At 46.6% G+C, this 18,398-nt stretch overlaps 1 protein-coding gene across 1 annotated transcript in view; it reads left to right on the top strand.

Annotated features, from left to right (window-relative positions):
- The window catches only part of Nlg3 (Neuroligin 3), a 347,536-nt gene that overhangs the window by 322,005 nt on the left and 7,133 nt on the right, over window positions 1–18,398 (top strand). The window contains exons 4-7 of the mRNA XM_078196348.1: window positions 4,159–4,274; window positions 8,318–8,550; window positions 11,423–11,635; window positions 11,762–11,900. Of these exons, the coding sequence (XP_078052474.1) occupies window positions 4,159–4,274; window positions 8,318–8,550; window positions 11,423–11,635; window positions 11,762–11,900 (701 nt within the window). The remainder of the gene's footprint in view (window positions 1–4,158; window positions 4,275–8,317; window positions 8,551–11,422; window positions 11,636–11,761; window positions 11,901–18,398) is intronic.

The raw sequence follows: 18,398 nt of genomic DNA, 5'->3' as shown, positions 1-18,398 counted from the left end.
GTAAGATATTTCTTAAGCGTTAAATAAAAACTGTGCTCAATAAAGCGACATTTTTTAACAAAAGCGTTGCTTTGTAGCTTAAGAGATATCAAGAAATATTTTAATATTAAGAAAGGGTTAATACACAGAGATTATTAAAATTAATTCAGTTTTTGTAAATATTTTTATGCTGACAAGAATAACAAAATTGAATTTACACAGGAATAATTTCGCTAATTTTATTACAACTGAAACAATTTCGAAAGAAAAAGAACGCGATACCGTTTCTTTTCATCGACACGGCAGATTTAGCTCAGCATCGAAGTGTCAATTGAAACAGTTGCCAAGAAAGTTCGTTATTATATTGACAATAAGTGGTCACTGCTTCAGCACCAATTTGATTCGTCTTCACTGCGACGGAAGAGAATTATGAATGAAAATATAATTAAAAGTTGGTGGAAGTCCGCCCAAAGGACCTCCTCCGCGCTAGAAAAATAGCAATCAAGCCGAACACGACGGCCAGATCGAAATCGTTAAATGGTTCGGCAAGGAGCAGCGAAGTGGGTAGGGGTCAGTGAATGCGGGGGCTTTTAGGGATTTACGAGGTTATCATTGATCCAGGTTAATTGGTATACAGGCCAAAGTGTGTCGTACTCTTAGGTGACGGATGTTGCAGTACGCCATCTTGCCTGCTACCAGCAGGACATATGCATATTAATGGGTGAGCTGACAGGTTAATTTTCCCATGACTGGATATCGAGCAACCAGGGGCGCGCAACAACAGCCCGGCGTGCATTGCCGCAACAGAATCTTCGGTCGTCCGGACAAATGAAGTCTGTCGGAAACGTTTTTCCACTCGTCCGTCATGGGTACGCTCATAATTGGACTGTTCCGTTCGATTGAATCGGGCCAATTGACCCTCCGACAACTGCCGGCAGTAAAGAAAAAAGGAAACCGAAAGTAATCGATAGCAGAGCAGAGCGAGGCCCAGGCCGTTGCAATGAATTCCTTTCGTTCGCGATATAGTCGCCGAAGACGTGACGCAACGTTGTCGTAAGAGCCGCGCGCGGATATTGCAGAAACGTTCGCATTAGTTTGCGGGTGTGGGAAACCGTCAGTCAGCATCCGTTCGTTGAGTGACGGACACTGGGACAGCAAAGGGGCGTCATCTAAACGGCTGGTACGTGGACATTGATGGCGAATGGAGCTAATGGGTCGACGCATCTTGCCTCGCGATAAGTATCATGTTCGCGCAAGATTCTCGAATACGTATCGACAGGCTTCCATCCACGCAAAATCGAGCAGAGAGATCATTGCATTCTCCAGAATAATCGTGGCTCGCCGCTAAGGTCAGCTTTGTTGCATGCAGAGTACTACGCGTTGCGCGTGGCCGAAAATTTAATTAGTTTTCTGTGCGCTTCGTTCTTATTTTCTCACCGTATCGTTACTACGAGTAAAGTAGACACTTCCAGCTTCAATTTAAGCTACTTGAAGATCAAATTGCTCCACGGGAAAGTTATTGAAAACCCGCCCAAAGTCCAAAAATGAGCCCCAGACGGTCTAATACCCCCGATTGTTTGATTTAAAAAATCATAAAAAAATCCCAAGCAGTTTTACGGGAATGTACCTTCCGGAATCGTAAAGTAGACACTTTTAGCTTCAATTTAAGCTACCTGAAGTTCAAATTTCTCCACGGGAAAGTTATTGGAAACCCGCCCAAAGTCCAAAAATGAGCCCCAGACGGCCTAATAACCCCGATTGCTAGCTTCAAAAAATCATAAAAAAATCCCAAGCTGTTTTACGGGATGTACCTTCCGGAATCGTAAAGTAGACACTTTCAGCTTCAGTTTAAGCTACCTGCATGAAAGAGAAGAATGAAATTTAAATGAAACTCAAAGCAATATGAACTCAATGTTATTGTCAGATATCTACTCTCTCAGAAACAATGGAAATCAGTTGTTACTATGAAACAGTCATAACAGTTAGTGCTATCTTTTGAACCCGGACCGAACTAATTTGTGCTCCCGATATATATAATATATCTTACTGGATAAATACAAAGTAAATTATGCGGCGAAAGCAACTGGAGGTACCGGAATTTCTTATCGCGCAATAAATGGATGTATTTAGTTGGTGCACGTTACATCGCTGGTCCTTCCACCGACGCATGATGGAGCGAAATTTATGGCAGGGTGCAACGACACTTTATTCACGCCGTCCGCGCCGAATCGCAACGAAAGGCGCGTCTCTCGAGGGCCCGTCTTATCAGTCTGGCTCGCGTTCATCAAACGGGCGAATATTCGCGCGGCAAAATCTCCTCGGAGCCGAGTCGTCCGCCGCCCAATATGAAGATTAACGACTCCCAAGTTCCCGATTAAACGGGCGACTAGGGGAAAATCCGGCCGCGGGCCGCTTTTGTCTCGACCCGCGAAAACAACGTTATCTCGATCCGCTAACGAAGCCATCCGAAACCGCGATAACCACGCCCCCGTGGAGGGCCTTCGGTATCGCGCCCCACCGTCGAAGCCGTTTCCACGGGAAATCCTTCGGAAATCCGTTCTCAAAATACACGTCGCCGCTGTCGTCGTCGTTTTCACTCGGATAATGATGTATCGTTGTGAACCGTCGCGATGGGATTACTCCTCCCCGACCAAGACACAGCCCACGCCAATGCCGAAGATTAACGACACTCCGTGATTTAACCCGCCGCAGCATTGACGTTTCCGGCGATCGCGGAGACGCACGGTCGTTCGAATTCGGAAAAACGTCAGCTCGGTTCTATCGTTTTTGGAACAGAGCCCCGATATTATTTGGATCGATTACTTTGGCAGCGGGGTATGTCCATTGCTTTAGAAAAATGTAATATCACATTGTTTGTGTGAGAAATGAAAATGTATGTAACAATCGCCAGTGGTAAATGAATTAAATACCACGATATGGAGAATAAAAATTACAGCTAACAAATTAATCACAAAACGTATAAAAATTTATTCTCTTAGTCAGCCAGCATAAATAACAGAATATCGCACTGAACGTGTTAAATCGAGGAATAAATTGACGAACGTTCGCGGGAGGATCATTTCCTTCCCCGTTCGCAGAACTGCGCTCCATAAAGCAGAGTGGATAACCGTGTCCGAAAATAAACACGGTCGAAACTGGTCGCCAAAGTAGCTCGTTGAATATTTAAGAAAACAAAACGACACCGTACCGCGCGCAGAACACGATCTCGAGACTTTTCGATTCGCCCGGTCGCTTCGCTTCTCGATTTGTAACCGGACGAGCGGATGCCGTTGGCAGAGCACAGACCCGGGCGGCCACAAATTTCCCGCGACCATTTAGAATCCTGGTCTTAAACTGCGACGCATGCCACTTTCATGCCAACCAGCCGAATGAATTTCCTTCGGCCGTGAGTGGCCCCCGCGCGCGTCGCCCTGCGAGGTCCCGGCTGGCCGGCGCACTTGATTTTTCCGCGATACCGGCCCCGCGGAACACGAACCAGCTCTGCACTTTACTCCGACGGAAATTTATTTCGACTTTGCCGTTTGTCTTTGCCGGATAGCTGGTACGGGAAGACGTGCCAGTAACTCGCAGGTAGATTCAACGCCGAGCAGTTGATCTTCTTGCGTAGAATCCACTTTCCGGGCGGAGGCTGCGCTCCTCCTAAAATCCGGCTACGGTTCTCGAGCGCTTCTAGGGGATGATAACTGATTAGATGGTAGTAATATATTTGTGCGCTAATGATGAGACAATACGTTTGCTAATAAACGCGTAAGCATTCTTGAGAAAATCATACGTGGACAGAACAATTGCACGTGTCCAGGTATTAACCCTTTGCACTAGAAGCCATTTTAATAAACATATCCCCATTTTATTTAACAAAGTGCACTTTTATGCATACGAAAAATATTTAAAATAAGTGAAATTAAGTCAATATAAGTCACAACGAAATAAAAAAATAAAACTTTAGTATAGTAATGTCTTTTCTATAGAATAGCCTGCGACGGGTGGTTTTTCTATAGAATGCAAAACTGATGGGTCGCTCGCCCGACTCCGCGATTCCTTTTTCACTTGGCGCATTCCGATCGACCCGAGTGCTAATTACCGATACTCTTCGCGAACGAGCACACGTTTCAATACAGAGTTTGTTGAATCCTACTGAAGTTCCTCGAATCATTTCAGGATTGCTGTTTCATCGGAGCGTTCTGATGTCTGGCAGCGCGCTTTCTCCGTGGGCGCTGGTGAGAGGAGCCGCAAATTACGCTCAGCAAGTTGCCGAACATCTAAATTGCTCATGGGTGAGTGCCGGCTGGAGTACATTACATTAAGGTCCTTGCTTCGGCGACAACTGCGAACCGAATAATCCGAGGCGCGCGGGGCTTTCCCGGCAGGGGAAACAATTCCACGAACCTGGAACAATGCCGACGTCGGTCCGATCTGATTCTTTGCATAGACGCCCGATGTCCAGTGAAAACTGTAATCAAAATACGAGAGGGAATCAAGCTGCGAGGAGTGTTGTAGCATTCAGGGATTCGCTCCGACGGATTCTACGCGTGTAAACGATAAAGAAGGTTTATGTAGATGTTCTCCGGGTTTGCGCATGTATCAGAGTTGTACTAAGTTCCTTCGTTATCACGTTCGTCGTCGCGTCACCCATGCATGGGTGACAGGTGCGATTCTGTGGGTGGTCTGTCTGGATTCTGTATGTGCAATACACTAACAATATGTAAATAATATTATATATAGCTGCACGGTATAAAATATTAAAAAAAATATATATTAAAAAAAGATGGTAATTTAGTTACGGAAAAGTTTATTTGCGCAAAATCCAGCCGTGCCCAAGAGGTTGACGATCTGAGAAACGTTGCCGAAGTGTTGAACGTCAGGCGTCGTTTTAATTCCCATTTCGCGGCCGATTTAATTCCATTCGACGAGATGATATTTTCGAAGCGCGCATTACCCTTGTGTTTTCACGGAGAGAATTCCCAGCGGGCGAATCCCCCGCGTTGTCCAGCGCTCATATTAGCTTAATTGAAACGCGCCGTTAATATAATTGGTAGTGCGTAACTAACGGACGGAAAAACACCGTTTGCGCCCGGTTTAATCTGATAGTTTAATTTATGTCCGGCAGCGTTACCGCTCTCCGCGCGTAGCCCTGTCCCGACGTTGTCGGCCCGTTGTTTTGTAAATTGTTTGGTCGCGAATGGGAATTCCCTCGCGTGCGAAAGTCGGGCACGAATGTAACGCCCGGCAACGCAACACTTTCAGACGTATCGAAATATCCCCGCAGCGCGCGCGCGCGCGCCCGCGCGGATGCCCGATATACATACACCGATGGCGCGTCGATCGCAATGCAAACGAAGAACCCGCCGACACGTATAAATTAATTCGGGTGAAGCGCGGAACGAACGGCGAACAATGAATTTCTCGCGAGTAGAACCGCGAAACAACCGGTGTATACAAGGTGTTTCGCTAACTGCGGCGCAAAGTGGCGCGAACGGTCTCCGGTGCCGCGCGTAAAGCCGAAGATTTTACGTCCCCCGGCGGTGTAATAAACAAGAAACGTAACTTAAGAAAGCTCGAACGGGAATGGCCAGTAAAATTCCAGCTTCCCGCTGGAACGCTTCCGCGCTCGTGAATCTTTAAAATCATAATAAATGGGCCTTGATTACTAACGATACGGTAATGGACAATAAACCTGCGGGATTCCTTGCGTACCGGCTTTGAGCTTTTCTAAGCGTCGTCTTTCAGAGATCGTAGTAACTGCAGCGTATCGCGACGTGCTGTTTAAATCGTTCTCTAAGCTTCTATATGGCACCGTGGTTGCAATAAAAATTCTGTCTGCAAATTCGAAGCAATTTTCTAGGAAAATTTTTAGTAATTTCGTTAGCGTTGAGGAACCAAAAATTTCTGAATTGTTAGAAGGTAAAATTTCTCTCGCGCGTCCCACATTTTCTATAAGAAGTAGAAGTTATCGGTTAATAGCTGTATATCCAACTTAGGGAGGGGGGGAGCAATGCTACTTAATGCATGTTTCTTGAAAGCCGGATTGCCCATTTTGGGAGACATTCGGTGTACAGAGAGTGGCTGCGGTACGTCAGCGAAAAATCGAAAACCGATACGGGGGTAGCTGAAGTACCGCGTGGTCCTTCATAATTTCCACGATCCTCGTCCTGCAATTTCGTGTTTCTAACTCGAAGGATGTAACGACATCGCCGGATACGCGGCTCGACGTTATCGCGATCGAGGTTTTTATCGAACGGCATCGAGAGGCAATATCGATGCGTGTCGGATGCTTACGGCCACTCCGCCGTCGTTACCCGTTCCGCGTAGGCGAGCCTAAACAGCCCCTCGATTTTCAGCCGATTGAAAATAACGATTAAACGCGGGACCGGGATAAACGTGCTCAGTTGTCCCCCTCCCCATTCCTTCTCTCTGCCTATCTCTTTTTCTTTTTAACTCTCTCCCTCTCTCTTTCTCTCCTTCTCTCTCGTTCTCTCGCTCTACCTCTCTCTTTCTCTCGTTTTCTCTCTTTCTATTGCTCTACCTCTCTCTCCTATTCTCTCTCTCTTTTTTCCTCCCCTTCTCTCGCTCTACCTCTCTCTCCTATTCTCTCGCTCTACCTCTCTCTCCAATTCTCTCGCTCTCTCTCCCTCCTTTTCTCCCCCTTTCTCTCTCCTATCTCGCTCTCTTTCCTTCTCTCTCACTCTCTCTCTCTCTCGTCCGTCATTCTTGCTCTCCCTCTCTTGGTCTCTCTTGATTCCTCCCTCGTAGCATTCATCGAGCGGAAAAAAGTGGTTTCGGCCGAAATGGAAAACGGAATGGAATCATGCTGCGGCGGCGGATACTCGCTGCTGGGATTGATTGAATTTGATTCGTGGGAAAAATGACGAAATTAATATCGCTGCAGGATTCAACCGAGGGCTGGACAGGATTAGAAAAGGGTGTCACATTGTGGAATTGGTAGCGATTAAATTTCAGAGGGCCGGCTTCGCTTCTCGCTGACTTACGCTCGAATTCCATGACCATTCGCTGGGTTTTGTTCAAATCCTGAAATGAAAAGTGCAGGAGATATTAAAAATATTAGGTGTAAAGGGAAAGTTGTGTCGTTTGAGAGTTTGGACACGAAACCGAGCCTTTTAATCCCTTGCACTATTACGTCTTTTATAGCTACGTTGATTTCGACTATTTCGCCCTTAACCCTTTGCACTACGATTCTGTTCACGTAGCACTTATTTATCCTTAATATTTTTAACCAAACAAGCAAACGATTTTTGTTCCTTTTGATGTCTTTATGTGCTTTTCTTTCTAAGCTTCGATGACAGGAGAATTTATTTTCATTTCGATGTAGAACAAATTTATTAGATCTTGCACGGAATCTGTATCAAAAGTCTGACTCGTTGTAATAGTGCAATGGATTATTCAGATGTATCCGGATACGAATACGCTCGTTCGCAATGAAGATCGAAAGAACGTGTTCGTAGAGTGGAAAACAGTAGAACATGAATCTAAAGATAGAGCAACATAAATGACCACCTGGCGACGAAGCAACGAAGACAGATAAGATTGCCAGTCGAATAGCGTCTACAATATTTTCGCGGCGCTAGCCGTGGAAAATCGCGTTTCCCGAGTTGCACCAGGTCCCTCTGAAGGGCGCTGCATTGCGTTCGGGTTGAAGGGCGAAGAGGTACGCGTCGAAAGTATCGGAACGCCGGTGGAACGAGTATAGGATGCGAAAACGCGTAGCTACCCACCACCGCCGCACGCGATCCCGGACACAATAACAGCGGGCCTTTGGTGCTCAAACGGAAGCGAACCGGCTAACGATTTCTCTCGGAATTCCCAGCGGGATTCTCCAGCGAAACGTACACCCCCGAAAAGGGTTAACGAAGCCCCGGTAAACGGATGTTCCGCGCAACGGAACGCAGTGACGCCGCTGCACGGACCGATGCGCCGATTGACTTTAATTCGGCTGCACGCAAATGAATTGCTTTAGCGTCCGTACAGTAATCGCCTTTGGAAATCCTGGCTGCTCGGCAGCCAGACGGAGGTCGCGCCGCAATCGAATGTCGAACGCGGGCGAGGAAATCGTTGCTCGATCGGTGTGTGTGTGTGTGCGTGTGTGTGTATCCTTCCTCTCGACCGTTAGGCTAAACGAAAGTAGCAAACTGTTGCGCGCGCCCCAAAGTCGCGCGCGGCAGCACCGCCTCGATCGATCCGCGATCGCGAGCGAAATCTCAAAGACAAATGGCCTTTGTAAGCCGCCGCGACGCTGTAAGCGGAACTTGCCCCTGTTCCGAAACCGTATCCGAGGTAAACTAACGTTGTTTTGTTTGTTCAGGCCACAGGTAATCCGCAGGAATTGCTTAGATGCCTGAGAGAAGTGCCGCTGAACGCGCTGGTCTCGGTGCCGGTGAAGGGCCTGGAATTCGCCCCCGCGTTCGGCCCAAGCATAGACGGCGTCGTGATCGATCCCGGTGATCCAGAAGATCAAGACTTCACCGTGCAAGTCGACACGATCAATACGCTGAACAACATCCTGCTGCGAAAGGACGCCGCAGCCAAACTATCCAGGTATTCCCGTTGAACTTTGTTCCTGTCTGACTTATGCTCTCCGTTGCGTGTCGAAGAGCCTAATTTCTCCACCACCCGTCATCCCTCTTCCTTTTGCATTCATGTATTCGGAGTGTTCGACTGGTTTCTCAAACGTTCTCGTAGCTAGTGCTGAAATTTGTTTAAAAGTAAGGAGTTTCATAACTAACATAAATAACGTGATAGAATAATTTTAGTGGTGCCTCAGAGTCACCACTCGAGTGCAAAGGGTTAATTCTTTGAAGTACAGGATTTCAAGAAATAAATAGACCCACGTTGCCCAAAAATTTTGTCGGGTTTTTAATTAAACCAAAAATTAGTATATTATTTATTGAAAGCATATGAAAGTATAAAAAATAACAATTGAATTGAATGTGTTGCTATAGAATGAAACTGAAATAGTCCCGTGCTCCATAGAGTCAATAGACAATCGAACATTTCTGTGAAAATCTGATGTCTTACGTTGCACCTTCTCCAATTCGACGATCAACAAATTTTGATTCGGCTTGACCGAGCCGCCCACTATGCACGTTCTCAACGGATTACACGTAATCCGTATTGACAGATCGTGGCTTGACGCGATCGGACCGTATCGCGGCCGTCTACCGCGGATCCGGCTTAATATTAATCTGTTCTATTCGTCACGAAACCCGGCCCGACGGTTTCAACGGACAGTGTATTTCTTCCATCGGCCGCGTCCGCCAATCTCTCTCTGCCGGCGAAAACACAGCTCGAACGTCGGGCAGAAAGGAGAATCGGTTAACGCGTGCTGGAAACTCATTACTGGACTTCGGCCGAGGGGTGGAGACGGCTAGGTCCGCGGGGGGAGGGGAGAGGGTTGCTTTCGCCCGCTTCGACGCCGTGATAAATAGAACGTTTCGCGAGCCTGGCCCTCCCGCGCCCGGCCTCGTCCGCCCATCATTCTATGAATTCCTTCTATTTCTTCGTTTCGCCATCGGCCACCCTCCTCTCCTCCCCGCCTCACCGCCTTTCAAACCCCCACGAGCTAGACGACACCCCTCGTAAACTTTTTCGAATACATTCTCCCGCATCCTTCTTTCTCGGTCTTCTTTCGGCCGTGGCCGTCCATTATCTTCGTGCCCTTTGTACCCACCCGGTACCTTTATTTCTCACCCTTATATTCAACCCCCATCCCCCCGCGTCCTGTCGCGTCCTCCGACCCCGGCGACGACGCGGACTCCACCCGCGCTCCACCCTCGTTCGAACCGTCCGCATTATTTTCTTCTCTCGCCCGTGATCCTCGTTCGCCCGCGCCGGATATACTACTTTTAATTACTGCGTTTTTGTCGCGCTACCCCGTCCACCGCTCCCGACGCAGCCAGAAACCCCCGAGCAGGTCTCGGAGACACTGGTCCCTCCTTTGAAAGCAATCTGGTAATCGTGTAGCAAAGGGGTGGATCACTCTGATTATTTAAAATGATTGCGTTTTGTTAATATTCAGCGAACTTATTGCAAGTCTGGTTTTAAAGGAAATTATTCGGAATAAAGTAAGATTTATTCATTAACGCTTTGACGTCCGGTGGCTCCACGGTAGTGCCATGCGAAAACTATCGGGTGAGAGCCGGTGGCTCCACGTTGGCGACATGCAAAAACTAAACAAAAGTTAATATTGCATGCTCTGTTTAACTAACAGTAAATTACAGACGTAGCTAGTTTTTGCAATAAACGAATAACGTCGCATTTTCTACCATTTCGATATAAAGAATTAAAATTGTAAATTTCAGTTTTCTATTTCGAGAAGCTAGAATTTTTCATTCGGTAACTACCTTGTGAAAAAAAGTTCGGTAACTTGACTTATTTTTATGCTGTTACACGCCGCAGAATGTTTGAGGTATTTACGTAAATGGCCCGGAACCAAGAGAAACGTTTCTAGAATGTTTGTGGCGCGGATAGCGGAGTCGAACTATTTTTGCAATTTCATCTGTTTGTCCGGCAATTAATTGGATTGGGACTCGATATTGAAAACAAGTTTGATTTCACTCGCGGAGAATATTGATATAAGGACAGAGTGAAAAGGTACTCGACAATTTATTACGAACAGGTCTGTGTATATATTTACGAACCAACAGTGACGCTGCGACAGGATTTTTCTGCTTATAAATATACATCGGAGCGTGGAGACGTTAACGAGGAATTTATTTACCGTTAAATATTTCTGAAATATTAGCCGCCCACCCACTGTGTATTCAATCGATCATTGCAGATCGAAATGATTAGCAAACACGAGCAGCGTTGACCGTAATGAACGCTGCCTCCCTCGTTGTCATACGTCAACAAGATATTATTTGACGTTCAAATTGATTAATTGCCGTCTTTAAAAAAACAAACTCAACACCTGTTTACAGGAAAATATTAAAAACTATTTGGCCTGGGAAATATTATAATTTTCTACAACTCTTTACTCATCGTATAATTCGCAGTTGAATAAATTGACGAAATTGTTGTCGTTGACAGAATAATCGTACTATTAATCTGTTAGAATGGAAATCAATTATTTGGTGTAAATAATTATTTACTGTTAACAAACGTCTGTCAAGTTCAACGCTTTTGATTTGTCTGCAAATATTATGCATTTATGACAGCGAAACTGGGCTTTGTCATTGGTCAACGTTTTTCGTTAATAACTCCTTAGCGATGCCTCGGAAAAAAATTTTATAAAGGAAGAAGTTGTATGAAATGACCTCAGAAATCCTATTTCCACATTGTTAGACATTTCTTGGATATCCTGTATAAGCTTAATTGTACAGTCCGCGTCACGTAGACCAGAAGTAACTTGGAAACATTAAAGAAAGATACAAGATGGATGGTGGTTACGAGTCTCCATTGATTTCAGGTACGATCTAATGATCGGCGTGGTGCGCTCCGAAGCGTACTTCTCTTTGACTGCCACCGATGCCCAGTACGGCATCGAGGCCGACAGAAGGACGAAGATTCTCAGGGAATTCGTTCGCAACACGTACACGTACCACCAAGCAGAGATCCTGGCGACGATCATCAACGAGTACACGGACTGGGAGCGGCCGGTGCAGCATCCGGTGAACATAAAGTGAGAACGTTTCCCTAAAAAAAAAAAAATAAGAATCGTGAATTACATCCGAGGTTGTTCTCGATCGCACAGCATTCAAATTTCAATAATCGATCGGGGATAAAAGGATGTCTTCCAATTTTCCAGGGACGAAACGCTGGAGGCTTTGGGTGACGCGAACACGGTGGCGCCGGCTACGAGGACCGCGGACCTCCACAGTCAATCCCGTCGAAACTCTTACCTCTACGTATTCGATTACCAGACGAAGTTCGGCGACTACCCTCAGGTACGTCTTAAAAGTCCTAATCAAATCGACAGTTTCGGTTTCCGCGACACTGCGCGCGCGCGCGCGAGCGTCGGTTGTCGGAGAGCACAATGGAATTCGTGGACGGAGTCCGTTATTTAATCAGAGAGCCGGTTATTAACCCGCGCGCGACGCGTATTTTATTAATAACTAACGATGATGCATTGCGCGCTGTTTCTCGGCATACTTGCCGCGCCTCTACGTTCGTTCACATTTAAATCATATTCTTCGCGGAGGACGCGCATATTTCCTGGATCATTCTCGGCGAAACTGCTGAAAGAAAGGTGCGAGCCTTGATGTTGAGTGAGAGAGCTGTTGTCGTTCGATCATTAATCATCTTATCGACGAGGAAGCTGGCTACTACTAGCCTGGTCGAGAAAAATTGCAGCGACATCGTGATTGCTACTCAAAAAGGTAGCAGAGCGGGAAATGAAGTAATCAGATCTATGTCTGAAACTAGAGGCTATGTTTTCGAAGCTCCATGAATTTGCAAACGAAATTTTAATACGCTACAATGCCATTATGAGATTACCAAACCTGAGTCTATCTCCGGATTTGATAATTTGTTTGACGAACGGAATCAGCCGACTTATTGTTTATAATGGCGATTCTATCGACTTCGATAAATGCCACGATTTCGAATACCCGGGCAAAAGCCGAGCGTTTGCGAATAAATAATTCGAGCCGGATCGCTTATTTTCAACGACTCAGCGACGCGATTCCCCACCGTTTAAGAATGGAAAATGCTTCTTAGACGACAGCTCGGAGCCAATTCTAAAATCGGATAACTTGGAATTGGCTGAGGGAAGGGGGTGAGCCGGGGTGGTAAGTCGTTTAAGACTCTCGGCAATTTTTCAGCGGACGCGCCGGCGCCATTTTCGCATCTAACATCGCCGCAGGGTGCGCGATTCCCGTGAAACCAGAAACCGCAAATTTTTGCAGAACGGTCACCGGCTTATTTTCCGTCTAATTACCTTTTCCACCGCGGACGAAGCCTCTCGTTCTCAGCTCTCCACGGTTAACTTTCCTTACATCAACGGTTTTAGCAACGAAACAAATACGGCCGACGGGAAATGTTTTAAATATGCTTGCTGCGCGCTCTAATACGCGATATTTTTGCGGACTCGCGGAAAAGTAACAACGCTCGTAGTTTATTCGTGTACGACGACATTAATTGGAGAACGAAAACTCTTTGTCGTATCCGTTGCGACGCGCTTATGGTCGTCCGAACAACGTTTACGTTTGGGTTTAGGTTGTAGTTGATTTGGTCGGTGCTATTTTTGAGGGTTTGTTCAGTGTCTATTCGATACATTTATTAGTTTATGACTCGCGAGAAAAATTTGATACAAGGACGATGTAAAAAATTTTCAAGTAAACGAAAGCAATTTGGAAAAATGGTAAAATCTACCGAAGACAGTCAAGATGTTATTTATACATTGTTAGAGGATGTGAATAATGGCGGTAAAAAGGAGATTAATGAAACGTTCCGTTGCGGTAAAAAGAAGATTAATGGAGGATCCCTCACAGTTCATGTTCGTAAATGCGTGCCATTTTGTTGTCCGCATCGAGCTGTTATCTTATGCCCGAAGAAGTTAATCGTAAATCTGCAGTCAAATTTGTTTTATGTCATTTTCCAAAATTTCATTGAAAAATATACGATCACAGGGGTGGTGTTTACGAGCGTCCCCTAATCGAATATGATGTCTGGGACTTGCATCTTCCGCGTCCCTATCGTCGAGAGTCTCGACACGAGACAACAATTTTAAACCAGAGAGAGAGAGCGCGCGCGCGTACGTGAACAAGAGAGAGAGAGAGAGAGAGAGGGAGGAAGTAAAGGAACGAATTTCGCCAGGAACGACCGATTATTATTACCGTGCACGGTGTGTATATTACGCGCGGTAAATCTTGCGCGCGTCGTTTCGCGCAGGAAACGGATACGCGGGGGGAAATTGTAAAATTACGGGAAGAGGGGGAGGGAGGAGGAGGGAGGGAGGACGACGGGATCGGTTGTGTGTCACGTTAGAACTCGGGTGTTTCCGTTGGGAGTTTCGGTTCGCCACGGATGTGCCGGTTATCATCGACGATAACGTTACGATTTCCGAGGAAACGGGTCGCGCGCGACCGCCGCGTCGGAAATTGCCGAGATAAGGGCGGCCAGCCGTGGCGGGGATAGGGCTTGTTTAAAACCCGGATTGAAAAAGGAAACCGCGCGGCACGGAAACGGTCGACGACGTTAATTGCGAAGAAACGCCGTCGGGGGTGGGGGGGGGGGGGGGGGGGGATGGGGATGGGGTATTTGTCGCAGATAGCGACACAACCCTGGTAATGGAATTAATTCCGAAGCGAAAGTTTCCGGATTTCCAAGCAGCCGGCAACCAAGCTCCCGCGAGCGGAGTTTTCGGAGAGACTCTTATCAAATCTGCCGTCTTATGATTCATTCGTTAAATCCGCTTTCAACTTCCGAAAACATAACTTCAAATATTTAAGCTTCCCGGGGTAGAGATGGCCGGGCATAAATCGGCCCGGTGAATCGCGCGGACACGTAAGAGGAGCTCGATAATGTGGGATCGCCTCGAACGATTTGACGCTTTACGAATGGTTTCCGGGTACATCAGTCGACTGCGAAGCAAGGAAAGGACACCGGTGAACTACAATTCCGTAACTGATGAATTGTCCGGTGAAAATCGCCAGAGAACCGGTTGCGACGATAAAATCTCTCGCGGGCTCGCGAAATGAAAGATAGGATCGACGCGGGCGGGTCGAAGAGACGGCGCGGATTGTTCGCCGGCTGGTTTACAAGCCCCGGCGTCCGATTAATTAAAATCCGGGCATCGATGGAACACGGTTTACCGGGACTCCGCTTGCTTTCTAATTAGACGGGACCCGTTTTTCATTGACGCGGCTACGGCCTAAGGAAGCTGCTTCGTGTCTTCGCAGCGCCGTTTTGTCGCCGAATGAAATTCACCGACGGGAAATCGAATTTCCGCGCGGGACGGACGACTACGCTCGCTAAACTACGGCACTTTGCACGCGCGTAGCGGATGCACCGGGGGAAACGGCTGCGAACGTGAAATGTTTTCTGTCTGAGCCGAGCGGTACGATTTCGTTCAATTCGCAGAATAAACTTTATTATACAAAATGGAAATACCATGAGTAAAAAAATTATTTCAGGTGTACAGTCGAAATGTCATCGAGTGCAAAGGGTTAAATAGTGATCGATAGCAAACGATTCAGATTTGTACTTACCGCAGCTTGCCATTGAGGCTGTGTTTAACCGGTTCGAATCCCGAGTGTTCGACGACTTAATGCGTTTGCAAATAGTTCCGAGAAAGCGGACGAACCGTTGAATCGACGAATGGGACAGATTAGTCTTTTTTTCTTCGCCGGCATTTCCGGGACCAAGAAACGCAGAATTGGATAACGAAGGAAGCGACTCGCCTGAAAAGGGTCTCCGGGACTCCTTTTCCTCCGTGAAAAATTTCTGTTCGTTCGCGTGCTGAATGCCCAAAGCGGCGCGCGTCGGTTGTGTGCGGGTTACCGTCAAAGCGGGGGCTGTGTGCAAAGACTGGTTGGAAACGGATTTTAGATTAAACTTCCGTTTGCCGATTACGCGTGTACACAAACAGAGAAAGAGCTAAAGGATTGCCGGTAATTGGGGGACACGCGAGGAAAAATTGTACGGCTGCCGTCTGCGAAAAGATTACAGTCGAATTAATACATACAGCACCTGGGCGACCCCCATCTCGATCGGTTAAATAAATAGCCGATTCGTCCGACAATATGTTTATAGATATGTTATGTATGCGCCAAAACGAAATATTAAATGTATTCAAAATAAGTATTAAATAAATATTAAATGTATTTATAATGTACATTTATAATATTTGTGATATATACATATGTACAATGGGGAGCAAAATTCAGTGAATTCTTTTAAAATGGTACAATTTTTTAAATCTGGTCCAGGCGACTTGGAATTTTCTGTAAATGTTAGAGTTTTTCAACTTTCTTATCTGAGCTTACAAAGAGAATTTAAAAAATGAATTCTTGGTAACTTATACGAATGCTGAAAATTCCATCGAAATCGATTGACTTTGAAATGAGCTGTGAACAGTTAAAGATCGCGGAAATCACAGTTTTTCACGAATTTCAACCAAAATACGTTTCAGTGGTTATAGCGTGATCATGCGTCAACAGATTCCGATGAAACTTTCAGTATGCATATACATAAGTAACCGAGAAGTGCTAGATGCATTTTTTAAGTTTTCATCATATTTCCGGTTATGTGTTTCATGAATAGTTGATGTTGGACGCCAGCCTGGAACGACACATAGTGATACAAACATGTTCGCTTTTGCGACAGTCATCCTTTCTCTAAATATTTCCTATTTTTCTTCCGTTTCTATCTTATTTTCAATCGCCTAAGACTCTCACGCCCTACCGACTCATCCTTGTACCTGGATCCCCGAGTCAACCGTACCCCTCGAACTCCGAATCGTCCTCGCCCTATCTCAACCCCACTACTTCTAGTTTTTCCTTTTAACACAGCGCGCCGCGTATTATAACGGCCGCGGCTCCTCGTTCCTTATTTCGTAAGAATTCTCGTTTAAAATGTCCCGTTGTTCGCCTTTGTCGCTTAGCTTCGCGGAGACCGTTACACGCGAGGGGTGTCGAGTTTAAACCAGCACCGGTTCCGAGAAGAAACGGGAGACGATGGAATAAAAGGGGGTGGGGGGGCGAGGCGGGAGTCACCGCCGGTGACAAGAACGAGCTGAAACTTCCTTAGGAAGCTCTTTAAACTTTTCTGGTCACATACATTTTTGTCACTACGGAATAACTGACGAATTCTGACGAGTTTTTCTGGCATGCAAAATACGGCGTGGCGACGGATATCGGATGCGCGGCGAAAGAAAATTGCATCTTGCACGGAAAAACGTGAACACGACCTTTTCGGGGACACGGGCCGGGAAGCGAAGAACTTCTGAATGGAATCGCGCGACGGTCGCATATTCATCGCGCGGCGTTCCCGAAACGTTCCACGGAAAGAATTTCATTAACCTTTTCAGGACGGAATTAGTCGACTGCCTGCAGTAGGGACGTCGTCCGGACGAGGACGCCGCGGTGCCGGGAGGAGGGGAAACAAATTTTTCCTTCCCGGTCAAAGTTTCCGAATTTAAAAAGGATACGGCGAGGCGACGTTCTCGCGAGCGCCTTTTCAACGGGAAACTTTGTGTCGCCTTTGCTCTTGAGGCTACGTAGAAAATAAAACCGGCGCTCGCGCGCGCGCGCGGCCTCGGTCGGGAGAGAGATTCCAAAACGAGGCTCCCGCGTCGGGCAAACTTTTTAATCCGGCCGGCAGGAAGTCCTTTGGAAAAAATTCTCCGGGCACGCGGCCGATGATAACGAGTTACGATAAACTTAATTATCGTAACGAGCCAGACGCGATTCGGCGGCATAACGTGATCGGGGGGGGAAAAAAAAAAATAAATGAACGGGTCTCTGCGGCAGGCCGATCGGCGCTGTTTTGACGTGAAACACACACGTCGCCGCGTACGGGTAATCCTTTTAGCCTCGTAAATGCAACCTGACGCCTCGGCGGTGCGCGAGCCGCGGCGAGGCTTTAATCCCGACCGCTAAAAGGAACCTCGTAATTCGCTTCGATCGACAGGCTGCGCGGTATGTTCAAAAAATCTCGCGAACCGAAACGAATCAACCCCGAGGACCGGCTTTGACAGCTATACGTGTGTAGGTATTTATGATAGTCAAGGCGGTACAAGGGTTGCAGAAAGGAAAATAGGATCTTGACTATCCGAATTTGATGAACATATTCATAAGAGAGTCTTTGGCGAATAAAGAATAACATATTTGAATTAGTTAGCCATAGAGGTAGAGATATTAAACATCAATATTACAATATTTTCATTTTTATAACATTGTGATCGATTGTCCCTGTAGAAATCTCGCTGTATAATTACGTGTTTAACAATTTGTCAAACGGCACCGATCAATGAAAATACGCGAAGCTGATAAATCGGACTTCTCTCCACGCGTTCAGAATAATCGTACGAATCTAGATACCGGTAGACAATAAACAAAAGTGGCGCAGACGTGATTGTAACCGTCGATCGAAAAATACTTTTCGCCATACAGGGACACGGTGACTGTTATTCTGTGCAGGAAAAGCGTGGCGGCGCGAAAAGGATGGGAGAGAGAGAGAGAGAGAGAGAGAGAGAGAGAGAGAGAGAGAGAGATCAGCAAAAAACGGAGCAGCGTGTCTGTCGCGTTTACGCGGAGATAGGAACATCAAAGGCAGCCGGGAAGCGTGTTTGAATTTAAATTTAGATCATCGATTGCACGTCGCTGGAACCGTCTCGTAACACAACCTGGCCGGGGATCGTTCACACGAACCGGATCTAACACCAGGAACGCGAAAGCAGCGCGAGAGCGAGGGTTCAACGTTTCCTTCGACTTCCGTCGCGA

The sequence above is a fragment of the Augochlora pura genome, chromosome 2, assembly GCF_028453695.1.
Source record: "Augochlora pura isolate Apur16 chromosome 2, APUR_v2.2.1, whole genome shotgun sequence".
Lineage (NCBI taxonomy): Eukaryota > Metazoa > Arthropoda > Insecta > Hymenoptera > Halictidae > Augochlora > Augochlora pura.
Note: the sequence above shows the minus strand (reverse complement) of the source record. Positions and strands in the feature narration are given on the sequence as shown.